Source organism: Oryza glaberrima, chromosome 4 (assembly GCF_000147395.1).
Source record: "Oryza glaberrima chromosome 4, OglaRS2, whole genome shotgun sequence".
NCBI lineage: Eukaryota > Viridiplantae > Streptophyta > Magnoliopsida > Poales > Poaceae > Oryza > Oryza glaberrima.
This window is the reverse complement of record NC_068329.1, coordinates 12,991,036-13,013,801: the sequence shown is the minus strand read 5'-3', so window position 1 is coordinate 13,013,801 and position 22,766 is coordinate 12,991,036. Positions and strand designations below refer to the sequence as shown.

General features: G+C 40.6%; 1 protein-coding gene across 2 annotated transcripts; it reads right to left on the bottom strand.

Moving 5' to 3' along the window:
• Nucleotides 1-628: 628 nt before the first annotated feature.
• LOC127770118 (importin beta-like SAD2) lies at nt 629-15,678 on the bottom strand. Of its 2 annotated transcripts, none has more exons than XM_052295793.1 (22): nt 15,508-15,678; nt 13,591-13,726; nt 13,434-13,518; nt 12,509-12,661; nt 11,959-12,121; nt 11,705-11,889; nt 11,466-11,639; nt 10,965-11,110; nt 10,711-10,834; nt 10,450-10,630; nt 9,187-9,346; nt 9,056-9,097; nt 8,864-8,982; nt 8,585-8,783; nt 7,937-8,068; nt 6,680-6,783; nt 6,400-6,579; nt 3,016-3,155; nt 2,780-2,919; nt 2,428-2,579; nt 1,440-1,569; nt 629-1,352 (listed from the first exon to the last, which is right to left on the bottom strand). In XM_052295793.1, the coding sequence occupies exons 1-22, from the start codon at nt 15,595-15,597 to the stop codon at nt 1,201-1,203; spliced, it is 3,087 nt and encodes a 1,028-aa protein (XP_052151753.1). In that variant the 5' UTR covers nt 15,598-15,678; the 3' UTR covers nt 629-1,200. The 2 variants fall into 2 exon arrangements, with proteins under 2 accessions (XP_052151753.1, XP_052151752.1); XM_052295792.1 differs by having other exon boundaries at nt 13,434-13,521; nt 15,508-15,677.
• Nucleotides 15,679-22,766: the final 7,088 nt, after the last annotated feature.

The following is a 22,766-nucleotide window of genomic DNA, read 5'->3' as shown; positions in this document are numbered from 1 at the left end:
ATATTCCCATTCAGAAATCAACCAATCCTACCTATTCTCGAACCGAACACGCTCAAAAATAAAAATAAATTCCTGACCTATCCCATCCATTGTTCACATGCTAAACTGTTGGCAATAGCTTTTTCACCAACTACCTATTCTCAAACCGAACACCCTCAAAAATAAAAATAAATTCCCGACCTATCCCATCCATTGTTCACATGCACGAATAGAGCAAATAGATTAAGGTGTGGAGTTCATTGAAGCTTGTAGAGATCTATTTAGCATGGCTGCAGCTCTCCTAAAACTAAAGCCCAATCAAACAGTTTTAGCTCTATTTAAAATAGAATTGGAACCGGATGAAACGCTCTCACAAAATAATCTAGAGAGGTGGAGTTAGGTTTATACTGCTCCACAACTCCACGATCCCAATTTCTAAAGCTAAATTTAGGAGTTAAAGCATTCTATCTTTAACAAAAAGAGAATAAAAAAGGCACATGAGTTTTTATTGCCGGAATGCCTATCTGTATATAAAAAGAGCTTTTGCTCAAGATTACTATTTGTGGATTCCAGCCGTTCAGTATGAAGTGATCTGTTCACAGCAACTATTCGTCACCACCAGATCTGCACCCACGTTTCTGATCTCGAATTTGCAACCAAGTTGTGTGTATAGCATAGTAATGTTTACCAGATCCAACATACAAGCTCACTGGACCGTATGAATGCCAAGGCTTATTCCACCAGCCGCAGTCCCAGGATACAGAGACATGCTTAAGCAATGTTAACAAATGGAGGACCAAAATTCGACCGAAAAAAAAGAAGAGAAGGAACACATATCTCGACTGTCGTATTGATAATCCACCGACAATTGCCCAATCATATACACTCTACATTTGGAGACCTTCCTAAAAGATGTAGCTGTCACCTTGGGGCTTGGGGAGGTTCGACAACAAGCATCCATCAACCAAAAAGGAGATGGGACTTTGGATCAAAACAGTATGACAAGTATCAATATAGCTCCCACCATGACCCACTGGAGAAATGAACTGAATCTGCTTCTCTCCCAAGAACATCTGTGCCTCAAAATTGGCCGCCAAAAACAACTAGGCCAAGCCTGCAAAAAAACAACTCACTGCCTGCGATCACCGAATCACAGGATACTGACCAGTGCCAGTGTCACGGATTGGCAAAACTGGAGAAACAACCAAGCAATGACTCTCTTCACTGCGCATTCGCCTTTTCCAACTTCTCTTTCTCAATTTCAACTTTTCTTTCCTCGGCATGTTGAGCTAAGCCATTCGCAAGTGCCTGGTAGCGGAAATCTAGAGTCTGCATCAGGCTCTGGAACCTGGCTGGATCAGATGCTTGCATACCTGTAACAGATGGTCACTAACTTGTCAGGTAACTTCAGCCATAGTTGCATAGAGTAAGCACAAACTTGTACAAGAATGCTGTTTTACCTTGGATGGTATCAACAAAGAAGATGAATGGGTCCACCTCATCAATTGGCGATTGCAACTCCTCATCATCGCTAAAGTCATCATCAGAATCATCGTCGTCGTCATCATAGTGCGGCTGGAAACCTCTTGCCTAAATCACAGGAAGCATACAAAAACATGAGTACAGGGTACAGCATAAACATGAAACATTTACATGAAATAAAGATTTGAATTTCACAAGACACTATGGTAAAAAAATAGTCTAGGGAAGAGAAGGTGACACTTTCTGTGGCGTGCTAAAAGAAGACAGCAGCAAGCTCAAAGGCCAGCAGAGAACAAAGGTGATTCACGAGAAATGTGAGGCGTTCTAATGTAGTTTTTTAATATACATATATTATGGACCACTTCACCCACCATGCATGGTGGCAAACACCTCCAGAACTGATTCAGGGGTTTGTTTAGACCGTTTAGCATACTTCATGGATAGATTTACACAATTTATAGTTTAGGGGACAATAGTTTACAGGTTTAAATAGAGCTTCTCCTTTTTGTTTAACTAGCTTTTGTGTGTGTTATATATGTTACAGCTACTGCAGTTTAGGATATAAATGGCCAGCAAAACAAACTCAAATACACTTTGTTATATATGCAACAACTATGCAATTTGGGATTAAACATTGCTAGCAACTCAAGCCGTATATATATAGTAATTTAGTTTGTCAGTTGTAATTGTCATTATTCAGAATTCAGTGATACAACATCCTTCATAGTCAATAAAACATAAGTTAATGTTTATTTAAAGGGAAGTATTTGTGTTACTAACTTTACTAGTCCTTTTGTTTAGGGGAAACCAGACTGAAAACACTTGTTACCAGAGACCATGTTAGTTCTATTAAATAATACCCCATGAAACACACTTGTAGAGAAATTTAACTATTTTGAGCATCTAAATAAAAAGGAACACATTTTTACATGCTAATTCTACTTAAGTTCATATCACAATACAAACCTCTCTTAGTTTCTGAAGATTGACACTAGATACTTCATCCCCATCCTCATCATCATACCCCATCTCCTTATCAGACTCAATATCCTCATCTTCTTCATCACCATCAAATCCATCCAAATCTTCAGCTGCAGCCTCATTTTCCCGTTTAGATTCTGCTTATGAACAGAAATGATTAAGATCAGGCAAAAGGAATTTTAAAGACCTCTCCTCTACATCGTAATTGCAAAAAGGAGACATAAGATTAGAAAATTTTCTCAGGTCAACATGTTAACAGAATGGTATCACAGAGTTTTTGTTCGAAGTATTTGAATTGTTATGTTCATCAGAAAATAAACAAAAGATAAAATTGAACCTGCAACTTGATCCTTGTAAGAAACAAGAAGCTCTAGTGTTGCTTTGAAAATGCGCTCAAGAGCTTCTGGTGGAATGTGATTAGCTGGAAGGCTAATTAGTGAAGTCAATCCCAAGCAACAAACCTTCTTATCATGTTCTCTGCAAATAAAGAAAAATAATGTACGGAGTCAGTGCAGCATAAAAACACAGCACATATAGTACTACAAGGTACAAATATATGCTAACAAGAGCTACCTCTTAAAGTTTGCCCTTATGCCACTTTTCTTTACTTGCTGTAACATGCCAAACCAAAGATTGAAGATTTCAGTAGCAACTCCAAGCTTATGCAATGTTCCCAATGTCAATGAAGGATTGTAGTACAGTGTATTAGCTATCTGCAATCACAGTAGAAAGTTTTAGGTATACATGTCGTCAGTTAGCAAGAGTAATACAGATGCCATGTTTGAACAAACATGACACTTCAGTGATGAGATTGATGCAACATATGAATATGGACTACCACATTGGGAAGTGTTAGGTAAATGCGGCCAACAAATAATAGTGATTATATGCAGTTGTTCTGATGGAACATAACTGAAAATTCCACTGCTAATGACTAAATTGACCTATGATATTGATCGGCCAGATACAGATATGAGTTTGCCCCATGCAACATGAAAACCTATGTTCCTTGAAGACACTATAATCAAATGGTTACATCGCTTTCAACAAGCTGGCTACTGTGCTGTGAGTAGAAAAACTATCCCTGCTTTATCTATACCAAATGACACCCTTTTTTTTGATCAAGGAGTTATAAATGCTGTCTAAGGTTTAAGACAAAATGTCATATGATGGATAATTTACATATAATTGCTCATAATTTCTAACTTCCGCTATCACTGGGTGTAATAAAGTCAATTCATGTGCCAGATCAATCTAAACAACAAAGTTTTATTATCCAGTGATCCTGTCACCTGCTGGAGTTACATAGGGATGATATGCTACAAACTAGTCACAGCACATGCAGAGTGTCACTCTTTGGGATGCAATAGATATCTTACACCAATTACATCCCATAGCTATACATAGCCTATAGGATTTGCAACTTTCTATCATTTTATCAATATCTATCTATTCACTGCGGTCAAGTTGTGCAAACTAGTCAGACAGAGCACAACTTGAGGGCACGACCAGACTTGGGCCGCTTGAGAGCAAATTGGGCCGGCATAGTCAATCAGAAAGGGAGATAGGATCCCACGTACATAGTTAGATGCTAGAGCCAGAACGAGAGCAAGGTTAGAGGAAGCAGCAAGAGCTACACGCTGGACATTGGTGCTCAGGATGCCGTTGCCCATCACTTTGGCAGGAGCGGAGCCAGGTAGAGAAGCTTGACAGAGAGCTGCGCAGGGCTGCCAATGGCCCTCCTTTCCCCATCTGCTCCCTCTTTTTTCATGAGCATGATCCCTTGTAATGGACTAGTCAACTCAATCAGGACTAGTGCACAAGTCAATACAGGGATGACTCAACTCGACTTTATGACTTATACAACTATAGTTTACAAACAACCATGTATTTATTCCTTCTTTTTCATCTTGCCCACCGCCCCCCCTCCCCTCCCCCCCTCTGTTCTGACAGCAAGATCACTGAGTGCCTCCTGCAGTAGGCAGAGCCAACAATCTTCCTGAGGGGGCCATCTTGGCAATTGCCAGTATGAACATGTGTTAGGTAAACTGTGGTGCCATGGATGCCTTCCAACACCTTTCTGCCGGTTGCAGTCGCACCTCACCATCGTCCTCCCATAGCCCATTGACAGGCTGCAATTGTTGGAGCAACTCCATCCCCATTGCAAGCAAATAATACAGCGTCGGCAAGATTCTTCTTCCCCTTCCCCACCATAAAGCCTCCATGCATTCTCCAACCTACATCTCCAGCTCCCACCTTACACCTCCTCTTAGAGCGAGTACAATAGTACAAGCTGGACTGGTGATAGGAGAAACACGTCAGCTACAGTGATGAGCTGGATGAGAGGAGAGGAGAGAGAGTGAGAGTGGGCGACAACTTTATCGCTGGCTCCAGCACCAGCTTCGAGAGAAAAGTGATGAGTGCAGAGGGAGTGAGCTGCATGTGAGAGGAAGCTTAAGTTATTTTAATATGATGTGAAGTTGATGGGTCGAGCATTGCAGGTCACTTATTGTATCCACAAGGTGGATGAAATTGACACCAACTGACTATGCTACTATTAACCTTGCTCTTATCCATACTCTTCACAGTAGCAGGAAGCTTCACCTCATAGGTGCACCATGAACCGCTCCTCTTCCTCTCTACCTTGGGGGAGGATGTAGTTAGTGGCCCAGGACTAAAGACTTGGGGGAGGTCAGGGGTACAAACCTTGGGTTACTTCCCACTTGGACTAAAGACTTCACTCTTCAGGTGCTTCCACGTCAGTGGCAAAAAATAATTAAATGCTACAAAATGGCAATCCTAGAACTGATCGATTCCCATATACTGTCAAGGGAGGGTGGAAGGCTTAAGAATAGATAAGAGGGAACTTAGGGTGTGTTTGGTTCATTGCCCAAACAAAAAAAAATGACATGGCAAAGTACTCATACACTTGGTTTGTTGCCAGAAATTCAAATTTGGCAAAGCAGTATTTTTACAAAGCTAAACACAAGCTTTAAAGTAACTTGGCCGATATTTGGGCATCAAACCAAACAACCACACCTTGCCAAAACAATGGCATTACAAAATATTTGGCTTGCCAAAATTTGGTAAGGTTAACTATAACAGCTCACCCTCCAGAACCGCGTAGCCCAGCCCACTTACGCATACCACGCCACTTACACTTCCATCCTCACTTCGTGTAAATGGGTTAACCCAAGAGTGATGTGGTTGGAGGGACAAACCCTTATAAATTGGTTCCACCTTGCTAAATTAGCAACCTTGCTAAATTAGCAATGTGGTACTAAACATGCAAACACAGCTCTTATAGGGCACACAGGCCAAATCCTAATTGGGCCAGGATGTCACATTAACAATGGCTATAATCCAGAAGAATACCTTAAGATCTACCACCATGTTGAAACGAATGGCATAAATTGCATCTTTTCAAGATTACTTGCCATCATGGGGTGAGATTACTTGTTTGCTGGTTCTGGAGGATGAAGTAGACTGGCAGGTATCTTCAGTTAATACAGAATTGGCGATTTGGCTGGAGGCTTGGAGCTTTACCAATTTAGACTAGTTTTTAGCAAACCGCATATCTTTGTAGCAAACATGGTATTTTAGATTATTCAACATAACTGTTGGATTTATTAAGTTCTCAAGGTTTTCCTGGCATTAGATATATTAGCTTTGAGAAGTTGCATCCCTACAAATAATTAGTAGCTGCAGACAAGCATGTGTAAAGTGTGAACAACCTCTGCAACCTAGAATGATTAACCAAATGCAGTTATGGTATATGCATACCAAGGCAACCAAGTGTACAGCTGTATGGATGCATACTATGAAGCTCTCTAACAATGACAAATGACACACTATATTACACTATACAGTACCTGATAACAAGTCAAAAACTTGAAATAGAATAAAGTAATACAAGAAAATGTCAACTATACTATGATCAGGAAGTTAGCTTCTTACCACTTGTACAAGTAAGCTTTTCAGATACGGCTTCACTGCACGACGCAGCCGATCAATTGTTAGCCTGAGATACGGCTCAATCCAATGATCGACTTGACCTTTGCAATTTTGAAAAACGACTTCAATCAGCTTGGGAGCAGGTATAATGTCAGAATCTTCCATGTTTTGGTCTGTCATAATCTACAATTATTTGTAATCAACTGTAAAAATTACAGGAACTAGGAACTTTACAAAATATTTCAGAGCAAATTTTAATGCAACATGAATTTAATTCACTCACAGATGACAGTGCTCTCCATAGGCTTTGCTGATAATCAGGATCTTTGCATGCAATATATTGATCAGTGCCACGGGAAATGTAGTTGTCTAATGGTACCAGAATATCTGCAGGGCAATAAGAACATTGAATAATGTAGCAAAAGGATGTCAAAGATAATACAATTGCTTCTGAAAATATAGTTGATGGTAGGAGATTAGTTCCATCTAGTGGCCTGAGGGTAGAACCAAGCAATTTTCTACAGATAGAAACAGTCTTAGCAGCTGACTAAAAAAAATTCTGAAGGATAGACAACCAAGCAGTTGGCATTTCAATACTTTCTAGTACTATACCAAATATGTAAAACAAGGATTCCAATTCAAAGGAACAAACGATGACACAACTATTCCTGATGTTCTTATCTAAAATCTGGATGCACATGTGAATACAAAATTTTCCTTTTGCATAATGGATACCAGATACCGGCATGCTAAACTATCACACAGAAATCATAATTTCAATTCAATTAAACAGAATCTTAACAATACAAGATGGTTCTAGTTTCATAAATTCAATTCCTTACTAAGTGGCATAACCATCTTATATAATCCTGACGAATGAATAATGTAAGAATAGACAATTCAAAGGCTGCATTTGGTCCAAGGTATTAGATTGGTTGAAGGTCTAATCTTGCAAACACATGCACGTTAGGAAGCATTAATTTAACACAATAAATGCCTTTAGAACCATTCTAAGTGAGGAATAAGTTGACCCACAAAATAGGTGCAGCAATAAGCAAGCCGACCTCAACTATAATAGTTTGTTCTTTTACTAATAATCAAAACAACAAAGCAGATCTAGCCAAACATAATCTGAGACTAACTAGATTAGTTGCTGGACACAAAAAAAAAAAGGTTTGAGCTGCTAAAATCCAGGTTAAGGTTAGGAAACCTAATCATTTTTTATTAGCGACTTGGAAGAATTTTATAAATGAGCACGAACCAAATAAAAAAAATAGTCAGAAAATAATATGACATGCAAACTGAACAAACTAGTGAAGTGAGCACATGGAAACTAATACAAGGTGATTCAGATATTATTTTAAATCATGCATGACTTTCCAAATTACAAGCATTCATACAACTAAACAAGATTGTCATTGGAAAATAGCACAAGCAAATATAACAAGCATAAAACTGCAAGAAAACCCAGGAATATGCTTAATCTAGAACTCTCAGTTTAAAACAAACATAATTGCTTGCCATTCAAAACTAGACTTACTCTCAAAGAAATCAATGGCCCAATCATTAAGGGCCTCCATCATCAAAGGCCACAAGCCCCACATTTCCAGTGAAATGGTTGGTGAGTAAAATGTCATATAGGAGACTATCTCCAGAACTTCTTCATACACATCTGCAAGACAGAGTCAAATGCATCAGCAGAAAACTGCAAGAAACACCCCAAACCTGATTAAATTTAAAACAAACAACTCTTAAACCTTTGATAACAATTTGAGTTCAAACAATTCAATTGTAAGTTTGTAACTTTGTACAAGTATCTAGCAGGTTAAAGGTATATCACCAGGGATGAGCATGGGTCAAGCCTACCCATTGACCCATCCTAAGTAAATGAAGTGAACAGACATGAAATAGAAAAGGTGCATTCTAGTTGATTAGTTGAACTGAATATGCTATATCTTGATCTTTACTCTTTTCAAAGTAAGAGTTGGGGTGATGGCTTGTTTACTTGTACACCCATCCAGCCATCCTCCTCCACAAGGATCTTCATTTTAAAATGACTCTTTTGCACATGCATACAAATTGGTGTGAATGATCTCATCTAATCATGTGGACACTTTTTATATTTGAAAGATAGAGCCTTTGCTTTTTTTAACTGTGGATCCATAGTTATGAGTGAATAATTTTATACCTTGACCATCTGAAGTCAACATTCTTCGTAAAATAGGCAACAAAGTCGGCTCTATTTGGGGAAACAAATGAGGAAGGCTACTAATGGACTCAAGGATTGTGCTTATCGCACGTAAGCAACCAACAGCAGCCAAAGCACCAGTGTCCTCAACTTCTTCGTCAGCTTCTGAACTAGCCATGCATCTCCAGAAAGCAGCAGCCTATCAAAAACAGTAACATGAAGTTCAAAGGAACAGAAGAACTTATTGGGCTAAACACAATGCACTGAGGGGCAACATACCAAACTCTGGCACAAACCAAGTGCATATGGTGCCATCTCTTCACCAAATTTGTCAACAATTGTCTCAAGGGTGAAAACGAGATCTTCATTCTCAACTTCACTCATAAGCTTAAAAAATTCTGCAAATAATACTTAAAGCATGATTTAACCACAATAAAATTAAAAAAAAAGTTGAAGAAAGTGATAGAATACCATCAAGTAGTTGAGGAAGAATTGGTCGGATCTCATCTAGATCTGTAGAAGAAATACAAAATATAGATTGTGATCTATTCGAAAGGGTGATCCAAGTTAATTAGGTCTCTAAGAAATTAAATAAAGACTACCTTTGCATGCTTCAACAAAAGAACGGAGTGCAAAGACTGAATCCACCCTAACAGGAAGTTCTGGATCACGCAAACCAGAGATTACACAATGCATAGCTTTGCGAAAATTGTTTTGATCTGAGAAATTGATATGAGCATACTGCCCAGCAACCCATGCTGCCTACACATCATATGGTAAAAATCAGCTTAATGAAACAAGCAAATAAGAAGTAATAAAGAAAAAACAGGGGAATAACTGCATTAATAGAATACAATAATAGAACACAAAAAAGGCTACACAAAGTAAAAATATAATATATTTAAGTAAAATAGGACCCTTAAGGTAACAAGTCATTCAAATATGATAATTGCAGTCAAATAATTTGCAAGAAAGTACATTGTGGAAGAACTATCTTATAATGGTACTAAAACTTAGCATTTTTAAATTGGAATTTTATATTACATGTCACTGCCAACGGACCAGGGGCACCAGCGGTGGGGCAAGGGCCAATGACGTTGGCCCTTGGATGACATCACTGCAGTGGGGGCATGGTAGGATAACAAAGGCACTTGGGAGGATGACTCCATAGGCAGCAGGGGACAAAAGATGTCACCAGATGTGGAACAGAAGACGATGCACACAGGACAGCGGCACCTCGATAGAGGAGAAATCAAATGTGATTTGGGGGAGATGTGAGAGATAAGGGAGAATCTAAGGATAATTTCGCCATTAAAAAAACTGACAGAATTGCTTCTAACGGTGTCTGTGTAATGTGTATGGCATCCAAGGGAAGAAAATTTTTGTTTGGTGGCAATATAAGGAAACCAATGAATTTCTAAAGGCACATGAGGATTGTTCTCTTTTTATAAAAGAGCACTGCTACACGTACTAAATTTCTTTTACAAAACTCTTATAAACAATGATCTCAACCGTTTGATTTAAGTAGATGGAAGTTACAGAAAATCTAGATGTACTCACAGCATGAAGAGTTTAGTAAGACAAAATTTAGTACGTATAAACTTTTCATTTATAAATATATGTGCATGCCTCAAACTAAATTACTGGACAATTGCATTTTGGAGACATTGAGAATTCAAACTTATGAATTTCGGACTAGGTAGAATACTTCAGGACAGAACCTACCAAATGTTCCAAGTTTTAAGTAAAAAGAGGAAGAATTAGATGCAGAAGTCATGCAGAACTACAATTGTACTACCAAAATATGGTGGCTTCAAGAAAAAATGTTCATGATCTAAAATGCACACCAATTTATAGCTTGTTACCTTCGCACGTAAGTGTCCAACATGACTACTGAACTCCGGAAAGACATGTTGAACCAACATTCGCTCCAGCTCAGCCTTATATGGTTCGGTTTGTTTTAGCCTATCACACAATGTCCCAATTGCAAGAAGCGCACCATCCTTTTGGCGGTATGGCTTCACTTCAATGGATGCCTCATTATACCTGCCAAAATGTTCTTCAATCAGATATTAGATAACTCACAAAGTTAAGCACACACATATTAATCACAGGATGACACATACCTCATAAATATTTCCACAATAAAATGGATAAACTTTTGCAGATTGCTTTTCCCTCGTTTTCTTACCAATTCACTCACAAAGTCCATAGCAGCTGTTCGAGGACTATACAAATCTTCAATAATATCTGTACACAAAAGTACCAAGTAGTATCATGGCTACAGAAAACTAATGGAGTGCACATACTACCTTGCAGAACATTGAGAAGAAATAATGCAAATTCTTTTTAAAAAAAGTTGCTTAGATGAACATATTACCATAGCCTTTCCGAACATATTCATGAGGATCTTCATCCCACAACATCTGGTCACTATCATTGAAGCACATTAATGGGAAGATTATCTCAAATAGAATTATGTCAATTTGTGGTTGCATAAGCTGATACATGCTGTTCTTCGTGACACTGCAAGAAATACTTACATTCAGCCACAAAGAATTCAGAAAGCACTGAATCCCCCCCCCCCCCTCAACAAAAAACGTATATTACATACTGACTGTACACTAAAATAATGAAAGGCATGTAAATATAAATCAGGCGAAAATTATCCATATCGCAGGAATGAAGTGGAAGTTGTGCCATTACAAATCTGATGACTAGAGCAATTTGTCATGGAACTGAGATAAAGACTGATTGCAACCATGTGAAACAAGCGGAAAACCAGACAAAATGGAGAAAGGGAGTGGCAAAAACAATACGAAGGCAGACCACAGAGCTACTAAGGAAATACAGTATGCTGCTGCACAGTTTTTCCACAAACCTGTTGGTAAGATATTGAAGAATAAGATTGATAACCCTATCAGGCAAATAGCCACCAGTACGTATTGCATTGAGCAACTGCAAATGGCACCCCAAAATTTTTCCAGCATAGTTCTTTTGGAACATTTGAGCAAAGGCTTTGCTTTCTGGTCTCTGAAGCTTCATATCAGCAAACCTGTAATGAAAACCAGGTTTAGAATACAAATGACAAGAATCACAAAAAGTTTACTTGACACAGACCGAGTGTATAAACGGTTCAATATATGGATAATCCATTTCTTGACTTTCCACCATCCCCAAGATTTCCTCGCGTCAGGATCCAATGGTTGTCCTTCCACTGGAACTGGTCGCTCCAGTAAGTTTAAGAACAAAATCATCCAAGTATTGAAGACATTTGGATCAAAAAGTTGCTTTGGAATTTCTAGCTGCAGAAAATACATGGCATAATGAGTATTGAAAAAAAAATGGAAAACATAATAAGGCAAAGAACTTACATAAATGGATGACCAGAAAATTTTGCATATCAGCTTGATCAAGTCAGCTACTTCAATTGGAGGGTTGGAAATCGGAACAAGATTTCTTAATATATTCAACAAACGAGGAAAGCATTCCTCAACAATTTGATACAAAGGTATCCTCTCGTCCTCTGACTTGAACCTAATCATGAAGAAAGTAATGAGATAGTGTGGCAGCTCACATAAACAAAAGACAAAAAGGTAAGCACTGTATGATGTTGTCCAGAAAAATGTTCATAGAGCAAAGAATTATGTTGTGCACCCATCATTTTAAGAAAACTATAACAACAATGTTATCTTTACACTATTTCTTTGGGTAATCTCTAAATTACAATAAAGATCACAAAGTCAGCAAATAAAACAAATAGAGTGAATAACATGATGTGTAGAGATATTTCACAGCAGAGTAACAGAAACACGTAAATCCTAAGTTTTTTGGAGTTACAGAAAAATAATTCAAAATAGGAAGACGGATAGAGTGAATACAAACAAATAAAAAAGAAGGTAGAATTCTGGCATTTAGACTCACTCATATTTCCGGGCAAGAATCCTTAGCACATATAGTGCTCCAAATATTTGATCCTGTGATTCTAGATTATGTGTTACCCAAGGAAGAAGACTAGGCCACTGCTCAGGATAATCTGCAAGGATCAAGGTCTTGATACTTTCTCCAAGCTGGGCTCTACAGACCATGAAATATGTGTCAATTACTTGTATGCACATTTCATAACCATCAGTACTGAAGAATATTGTGCTTCGTCATCAGGAAAAACACATCCACTACAAATTTCACTGAAATACTCATCAAAAATAAAAGTACCACAAGTTGTTGTTTACAATGTAGAACTTGACAGTGCATTCCGTTCAAACTTATGATGCTTCTGTGAAAAACTAACCTAAATTCAATATCTAGAAATGCTGAAACAGTCATAAGGTCTAACAAAACTGAACAGATAACACCTTGAAGGCCCAAACCCTATTCCACAGTGGTTTTGATTGGTATGGCAGTGGAAAAGGGATCGAGGTGTTACTTATCCAGTTTTGAAGGTTGTAAACAACCTGTTTTTAAAGGCAGGGTGAAAATGAACTTTGCGAATTCAAGGACCAAAAATATATTCTATCCAAAGTACAAACATGAGTCAAAAATGGTATTTTCAGACTCATCTTAACTCCAATTGGCTGGGGTCTAAATTACTTAAACAAATGTCAGCATTCAATAATATGTGTAGGCAAACATTGTGACTTTGTGAGACGGCCAACCAGAATTTATAGATTGACATCAATTGTAAGAAGAAAAGTACTCCAGTATTGAAATAAAATGCCTTAGAAGTCAATTTATCTAGAATTCAGAAACAACAGTACACCAAAAGCATAAGGACTACGATTATAGCATTTGGAGAGAGGCGCAAAAATGTTGTTCATTAAGAAAAGGGTAGGTGGACAGTGAGAAATACCTTAGCAATGGAGGTAATTGAGTAACAAAACCCAATATATTCTCACGGACCATGGACTTGTCACTTTCTGGAATTATATGTTTTTCTTCTAAAGAAGGACGAATTGTAAGTCAATGAGACACAAGGAATTATTGCTCAAATAGTAACCTTTTCATACCAGGATCAGTAGGTGACCAATTCTTCGCAACAAAATTCTTGAAATGAATGCTTGCGAACTGTCTAACAGCCATATCACAATTTCCATCCACAATAATCTGTAGCAATCTAACCAAGTGTTGTGGTGTGTACTGAAACTGCAGGAATTAAAGAAATATGAATACATGAGTCCGAAGCAGACTGAAATTTATAAAGCATAGCAATGAGCCAATGACATCATCAGTATTTAATGAAACAAACAGGACTACTCAGGAAAAAGGAAATAGATCAAACACAGGTAAAACCCAAAAGGAAGGGAGGAGCAAGGACAGTATGATGATTAGTCACCAAGCATAAAAACCATTAAATGATCAGCTGATGTAGAGCAATTTTAGCAAACAGAAACGGTACGTGTGGAATGATAAAAGCCCACCACTAAAATAAATGGTCAGCTGATCAGAATTCTATTTTATCTCCGCTGGTATATGACCTAGTAATGAGTTGTAGTGGATCCTTATCTTTCTTGAAACAAGGATAACAACGAATCATCAAAGCTTTCTGAACAAATTGCGGATAACAACGAATCATCAAAGCTTTCTGAACAAATTGCAATGGAAGCTGGAAGATAAGAAACATATGACCAGTACAATATAAAATGTAAATGTGTAGTCTTTTGAATCCCCCATTGTCAAGCCAAAACTAGATAATTCTTCCCTTATTGGCTTGACAGTTCATTTTGGCAAACTGTAGTGTTGGGATACGTTATTATGTAACATAAGAAAATAGCAAACATAAACTCAGAAAAAGAGTGGGATGCTTGCTCCATATGTGACTATTAAATATACACTAGTACACTATATATTTTGATTATGAAGGCATCAGGTAGAGGTGTCTGTTTCATATAAACTTACAAGGGTCTACGTGCCAAGTGAAAGCCCTCACAAAATGGCCAACTCAATGAAATTGATGTCCTTACACATCCAAATGAAATTGATGTCCTTATACATCCATTTTGATAACATGATATCTAAACAAGGTTGCCACCTTAGCATGTCATACCAACAAAGATAGAGCTAACTACAACAAAGAAATGCAAACTATTTCGACCCTAACTTCACAAAAAGGCCAATCCTTATGGATGTGCAAGGAGATAGCAAACAAAAAGGCTACCCTCTCTTAGTTCGGTCGACTTTACAAACTTGTGAAAGGATGCCATTGCACCTTTAGTATATTATTGAACAGCAAATGGGTAAACAAACATCAGAATGCCACACAGAGATGCCCATTTCAACAAGTTTACGCATGTGGAATCATTATAGGCCACTAGTCGAATAAAATATGCATGATAACACTATATTAGTGGTAAAGTGAGTATACATGATTGAACAGGCAGCTAAGCTACCAACTCTGAGGCGTTAACATGGATAGCAATAATGCTAACAATAACATCTGCAACAAGAGCTAAGAACTAGTAAGGCATACAACATGTAACAATTCTCAGAACAAATCAACAAGACCAAAATCCAACAGCACGACGGATTTAAGCTAAGCATCAGGCACGTGCAGGATTCACACACCAGTCACCGTTCAAATTTAACCGAATTAAAACATCAAACAAGCCGCAGATCGCACGAAACATGGCAACAGCAGTCCAAACGAAGAACCGATGCTTTATCCGCTCTTTTTATGCCGTTGTGCAACTGATATCGAATCGATTGATGATAGGAGAATCAAAGCGAAACGAAGCAATCACGCCCCCACCGGCCCCGCTCCAACTCTAGCTCAGCGCGTGAATACCCCGTTGCCCCCCACAGATACCGAGCCAGCACAGAAGCAAACGACAGAGGTAGAGAGAGAGGGGGGGCGGGGTAGTCCCAGGGGCTAACGCGTGATCAAGCAACGGGGAGCAGCGAGCGGGAGCGCGGGAGCGCGATCTCACCTGGGTTAGGCTGGCCTCGGCGGCCTTGCGCTCCTCGGGGACGTGGCTGAGCGCCGCGCGCAGCACCACGGCCAGGCTCTGCAGATCCATCTCCGGGCCGGCTTGGGGTACCGGCGGCGGCGGCGCGCGGACGGGGGCGGGGGGCTAGGGCTCCTCGCGGCGGTGGCGGCGGTGGCGGCGGGGGGGGGGGGGGGGGAGTGGAGTCCGGAGTCCTCTCCTTCCCCCCGCTTGTGTGGGCGTCGCGGAGACTTGGGGGAGGCGCGTGCGGGAAGGGGAAAGAGGAGAAGGCGGCCGTGCGTGCGTGCGTGCGTGCGTGCGGGTGTGCGAGGCGGCAGGCAGGGAAAGGGGACTCAAGGAGGAGGGAGCAAAGATCAACGCTAGGGTTTGGTCAAGGCCGCAAGGGGTTTTTGGCTTTCGGGTTCAGGCGGCCGAGCGAGCCAAGGTAGAGCTTAGCTAGCAATAGGCCACCGGCCGCAGCGCAGGCCCCGGTCCGCGAGACCGCGCGTACGTGTGCGGTGTGCCTCTGCTTTCCAGTCTTCATGGACTCCGTGCACGGCGACGCGCCAAATCGTGAGTTCGTGACAAGTACAAGGTGGGTGGCAACCGGCGTGGGCCTTAATTTGGCCGAATGCAACACCGAATAGGCTGAACACAATTACACACCGACCAAACAAATACTACCTTCCTTTTTTAATAAATTACTATGTTGATTTTTTTATGGGACGTTTAACCATTTATCTTTATTAAAAAAAATTTACGTAATTATAATTTATTTTGTTGTGAGTTAGTTTATGACTTAAAGTATTTTAAGCATGATTTATATCTTATACATTTGCATAAAACTTTTGAATAAGACGAATGGTTAAACATGTGTTTAAAAGTTAACGGTGTTATTTATTAAAAAAAGAGGTATGAGTAGAATTGAAGTGGTAGTTTTTATTCTGAACAATCCTGAATTTAGGTTTCTATCCTAAACAATTATAAAGCATTTACCGATAAAACCGAAAAGTCCTCCATTTTCATGTTCGGCTTCTCAAAAGGACCGTACAGAAAAATCGATTTTCACGTGCGAGCCTCTTAAATGGACCGTGGGCCTATTTTCGCAGGTGGTTAAGAGCAAGGCTAATAATACAGCCGACATGTTAGCTATAAGGTTCGTTATAGTTTTTCTCAGCCTATCCATATAATAGTTAGCTCTTTACAATTAATATATGGCATACTTGTCTCTCTCACGGAGTTTCTTGGTTCTTGTGTTCAAGCCGGCTGTAAGTCTACAGCCCGCTTCTCCTCTCTGTCCTCTCTTCTCTCCTCCACCTTAGCATTTAGCCGACCTATAGCCTACTATTATACTTGCTCTAAGAGGTCCACACGCAAAAAATACCCCTCCCTCTTCTCCCTCTTACTCACTTTAAATTTTTCACCTCCCCTCCATTTTATTTCCACTCATCTCTCACTTTCTCTCCTCTCCTCTCTATCTCTTTCTCTTCTCTTCTCTCCTCTCCTCTTCTACTCTCCCGGGAGGGGCGGGAGGCGGCGTGCGGCTGGCGACTGGCCTCGGGGAGGCTGGTGAGTGGTGACGAGGCGGGAGGTGGCGGGCTCGAGCGTGGTGGCGAGCTGCTCGGCGGACGGCGGTGGTCGACGTGCTTGGGTCGGTGGGTGCGCGACCGCGGCCGTGTGCGGAACGCGGCGAGGGGCGACAGCGACCGTCCCCCACCCAGTTCCGGCGGCGGCGGTGGCGGTGGCCGGCGGGCGGTGGGGAAGAGGTGTGGCAGCGGCAAATCCGGTGACGACGACGGGAGCGGGCGGATCTAGCGAGGATGACGACGACGATGAGGATGATGGCGACTGCGACTTCTAGGGTTAGGGTTCGGATTTATTGATTTTATTTTTTTCGGTTTTTTATTTTTCCGTGCGGGCGACGTAAGCACCCGCACGCGAAAATCAGATTTCTGCGTGCGGGTGCGCCACCCGCCGCATGCAAAAATAGCGATTTTTCTAGACACTTGGGTGTGTGCGGGTAGCCCATCCACATGCGAAAACCCCTTTTGGCCACACGGAAAAATCGTTTTCATAGTAGCGATTTACCCACATGAATACAAATAAAGAACAGATTATATATCCATAACTAAGTATAAAACTTTAAGTAGAAAACCAAACTGCATATCCATGAACAGCATAGTACTTAAATATTTAACCAAAATAAGAATTCAATGCAACTTGATTCAAATCACCAACCTTCGGTAATATATTTCGACCTCCAACCTTCGAATCATCTTGAACGTTGGTTGCGGTTGTTAAAACATATTTCGATCACAAACCTTCGGTAATAAAACAGGCAAAACAGTATTGAATGCATCGATTTGATTTAAACTAATCTATTTTCACTTGTCATGTAACCTATTTTGCATGTATCATTCAAACAAAAGTGAAAATATATGATATTTTTCACAAAAGTGAATTATTTTGCTTGGGTCAGGCAAAGAATGTCAAGATTAATATTCCAACATTTTTGGTTGCAGACTAGGGGATTCCTTTCAGATATCTTGGTATTTCTATGCATTTTAGAAAACTTAGTAACAAAAGTTGAAAAAAATTGAGTAAAGAATTGAAAAAAAAACTTAGAAATTGGAAAGGTAAACATATAGCTATTTCTAACACCACAACCAAACAACATCTCATACTAGCCAGGCTAGACTAATGCAAACAACCAAACAACTGCATGTGTATCACATTAAATTGAAAAAAAAAAACAACCAGCATGAGCTCAACCTGGATGAGGGAGATGAACCAGGCTAGATAGATACAAGCAACCAAACACACCCCACATGTCTGTAGGGGAGATTGGTTTTGATAAATTCTGTGTTATCTTTTTTTGAGATTTCTAAAGTGGTTCTTCACAAATTGATTATTATATATCATGTTTCTTCTGGCAAGGGATGAGCATAAAAAGATATATAGACCGGCAAGATGGGACATTATATGTCAGCCAAAAGATTAGGGTGAACTCGGTGTTTGAAATTTTGAAATACAAAACCAATGTTTGTTGTTTAAGTTAATAAATGAGTAAGGTTTTTGGAAAGACTTCTTTAAAAGAAAATAATTAATAATAAATCAATAGCTTAAGTTGAGAGGAAACTAGGGGATTCCCATTTTTGTTAGGACTTATGAAAGTTAAGAGTATTTTTTTTAAATATGGGTTCCTAGATAATTGAAAGTGCATCTAGACCCTAATGATTTTGGTGATTAATTACAATGCGATTAGAGAGGACTATCATTTTTATTTAAGCAAATGTGAAGGTTGTTATGTCCTTAATAAGTTAAAGTAATGCATATCCCGCCAAATGGGTCGACATGATGTGATGCGGCAAATGAGCAAATGGTATATTGTACTTTTTTAGAAGTTATAGAATGACTTAACTCTAATGTTTGGCTATAGACTTAAACCATCTATCTAATCTATAATTGAGAATTAAGTTAGAATGAAACTAACTTATGTGATTGAACTCCCAGCTTTGGCAAAAACTCCAAATAGACTCTGAAAAAGAGGGGTTGAAGCAAGGGTGAGTACAACGTACTCAGCAAGCTATTATATTCAATATGAAGGCATGAAATGGTAATATTTGAGTAGGGCTATTATTACTTGCAGAAAGCTGAGAATAAAGAGGGAGAAAACCTGTAATGTTTTTAATGCAATAGTATTTAATAAAATCTTGAATTATGTTTCTAACCAAATACCATATGAGTCCTAATACTCAAATCCGTGAGCACGGCTATTCGAATAGATTCATTTTCACTTTACTGCAGTAAATGTACGCTTTACCCGCAGTCCATAACTTGGCAATAATCATTAGCTTAGTCATGAGCCCAGTATTAGGTTACTAACAATAGTGGCACCTGTTCCATGAACTCTAGTCCCCATGCGCTCTTAGCGTGACGTTATCAGCAGCGAGAGGAGTTCTGGCGTTCCTGAGGTTTTTAGAGAGAACTGATTGTATGACACCATGTCATCGCAATCAGGGTTCACAAACAAGTCGCAACATCAATAAATCCCATATATTTACCTGCGCCTCGGTAAATATCACAATTGCCCTGCTCGGCATAAGTTTGCCTCTTGCGCGAGGACTTAAAAACAAGAACCACTACACAGAGGTACCACATTGTTAATTAACATAATAACTAGGTCTGTCCCCATTCTAGAAGCTGCGGTCGTACCCGTTCGTTTGACATAAGTACTTGGTGACAATTATATCGACCAGGACAGTACTAGCCACCCGGAAATCAACTAGTTCCTACGTATTGTCCCAATCTAAGTTCATTAAATTTTATGCATATTCTAACTAAGCATGGCTAAGCAAGGTCTAGCATATATCTGGTTTGCTATATGTTCAGGTTATTCATTCGAAATCATGAATGACTAATGCATATAATAGAGATATAGAATGTATGACATTTATGCTCAAAGGGGAGGAATAATAACTTGCCTTGCTCCAACGCAAAAAAAAATCCAAGATAGGCAACATAATTATTCGGTCCTCGAAATACCACATGTTGCCATCCAAAAGACAATAGACTCTACTAAGGAAGAGGAAGAACCAAATTCAATAAAAGTCATTGAATAACAAGAAAAATGATAAAATGCCGAGAAGGGCTAGGTTTAGGGTGTAAATATCTCCTTTATATGGTATAGGGATTATTGGGTTAATATTTCACATGTAAGTTCTATAGGGTTGGAGGCTAGAGGGGATTAAGCAACTACTGTCGCTTATATTTCATGTGTGGGCTTGGTTGCTGAAAGGATAGGATGTATATTGGGTAATTGAACTGGTTTAACTGGTATATGGCTAGTATTGGCTGGTGGTAGGTTTAGTTGTATTTGAGCTGATTATGGAATAGAGCAGTATCTCAGCTAGGGTTTGGTTATTTACTAGTCGTTGCTAAAGTTGGGTAGCATGACGACTAGGTTTGGTATCATTTCTAGCCGGTGTCGATAGACAGCATATCGGCTAGAAGAATAGGAGGTGGGTGCAGGTTTAGTGGGGTGGAAGTGTTACTCCGACAACCGTGAGTGGCGCTGTGGCGGCAGAGCGGCTAGGATCACATAGAGCTCGAGAGCTAACTATGTGGTGTGCTATGGAGGTCGAGGAAATAGTGAAACTCCGACCGCTATATGCATCGAGGCGTGGGGTGCCAGGAGCAACACTTCGACCGTAGGTTTGGTTTTGCCGGGCTTTACAACTAACGGTCCGACGTCGAGGTCAGCAGACCGCACAAACGTCCCCATGAAAGGCGTAAAGTTCCAACCAGCGGCTTTTAGTGGCTAAAGGGTATTTTGGAGTAAAAGGAGATATTTGAAAAGCAAATGACATTAAAATAAATTAAGGAAATTCAAATAAAATTATAAAATAGCAAATTGGGTATCAAAATGTTGCTTTTGAATTTAGATGAATTTAGGTCTAAGTTTCACCTGAATCGGATCTACGGTTTAGGAGATATGGGCTTCTAAAGAATAAGGTTTGAATTAAATAGAGAAAATGAGAAAAGTCACTGTGCAGGGGACCCACCTGTCAGGCTTTTCTTTTTCCTTCTCTCCTTCTTCTTCCTCCCGTTCCTTTCTTCTTTTCTTTTCTTCTAGAGTAAATTTCACAAAACTACAGGTTTTGTTATCCAAGTTGCAGAAAACCACATATACTTTAACACTTGGCGCTTAAGTACATATTTTGATAGTGTAGTTTCACAAAACCACACTATCAATGAATGGATTAACTCGTGATATGACGTGGCTGTTCCACTTAGGATAAGGACGTGGCATCCTATTACCAGCCATCGCACGAATTTAATAGGATGCCTCGTCCTCATCCTAGGTGGAACAACCACGTCATCTCACAAGTGAATTCATTCATTGATAGTGTGGTTTTGTCAAACTACACTACCAAAATATATGTACTTGAGTGCCAAGTGTCAAAATGTGTGTGATTTTCTGCAACTTGGACCATAAAACGTGTAGTTTTGTGAAATTTACTCTTTCTTCTATTAGTAGCCGAGAGGGGGAGAGAGGAGAGGGTGAGCGGGGCGCCGGCCCTCCGGTGGCCGGAATGCGGCGACGCCGGTGACATATCGTGTTCCCGCTCGATGCGTACTCAGGGAGGTCGGTGGCTGGTAGAGGGAGTGAGAGAGAAGGCCGGAACGACGCAGCTAAGAGCTTGGCTTGAACCAGATTGGGTGGTGACGATGGTGGCTTAAAGTGAGGGGGAATAAAGGGGGAGATGGGCAAAATGAGTTCGCCAGAGGGAGGCCAACATAGTGGCGCAAGGTTAAGGATAGAAACGCTACGGTGGAGGAGATCGACCGTCGGCAACGACGGCCGGACATGGGAGGAGAGAGAGAGAGAGAGCTCGAGGAGCTCGGCTTGTGTGGAGAAAAGGGGAGGGGTTGCCGACTATTTATAGGCAGTGAGAGCAACTCCAATAGAATGGCCAAATGGCTGGCCAAGTTAAATTTTAGCAAGTATCTAACAGCCTCTTCATCCTGTTAGCTAAGCCATTTGGATGGCCAAATCTCACCCCTCACTAGCCAAACTTGGAGAGTCACTCTGCCTGGCTATTCGTGGGCCCCACCACTCCCTCTCCCACCCCATCTCTCTCTCCCCCAGCAAGAAGGCAACAGAACCGCATGTCGACGAGGGCAAGGAGGAGAGAGGCGCCGGAGCCAGCCGCCGCCGCCGTCCGCGCCGTCGCGTCCCTAGCCGCGTCCACTGCCGCCGCCGTCCGCGCCCGCCACCGCCGCTGTCCGCGCCTTCCGCGCCCGCTGCCGCCGTCGTCCGCGCCGTCTCCAGCAGCGCCCGCCGCCGCCACCCTTTGCTCATCGCCGTTGTGTCGGGAGTACGGGAAGAGAAAGAGGAAGAGGGAGAGGAAGAATGGGTATGGAGGCTGACGCATGGGTCCCGCTATCATAGACTCAAAATAGAGATGATGGATGGAGAGGCCGTTGGAGTAAACAATCAATTTGACTTGACAATGAAATAGAGAGTTGGCCAAATAGACATTTGGAGAGTCAAATCTAGAGAGGCTGTTGGAGATGCTCTGAGAGGCGATGAATCAAGTCGGTTGCAGAGGCGGTCGTCGATTTGGTCACGGCGGCAATGGCGTGGAAAACAAAGGAACAACACCGGCCTCGTTCTATGGTTGGTTGGCGATGGCGGCGTGAGCACGTGGCAGCTGCGGCAAAGTTGGGTGACGGAGGAGGAGGGTAAGGCACGGCGT

Bases quoted from the DNA above. Each gene is read 5' to 3' on its own strand.
- LOC127770118 (XM_052295792.1), bottom strand. From the start codon at position 15,597: ATGGATCTGCAGAGCCTGGCCGTGGTGCTGCGCGCGGCGCTCAGCCAC. The intron at 11,890-11,958 runs GTAAGTTCTTTG...TATTTTCTGCAG, and splicing joins TTTTCTGGTCATCCATTTAT to CTAGAAATTCCAAAGCAACT. The intron at 1,353-1,439 runs GTAAAACAGCAT...CATCTGTTACAG, and splicing joins CTTTGTTGATACCATCCAAG to GTATGCAAGCATCTGATCCA.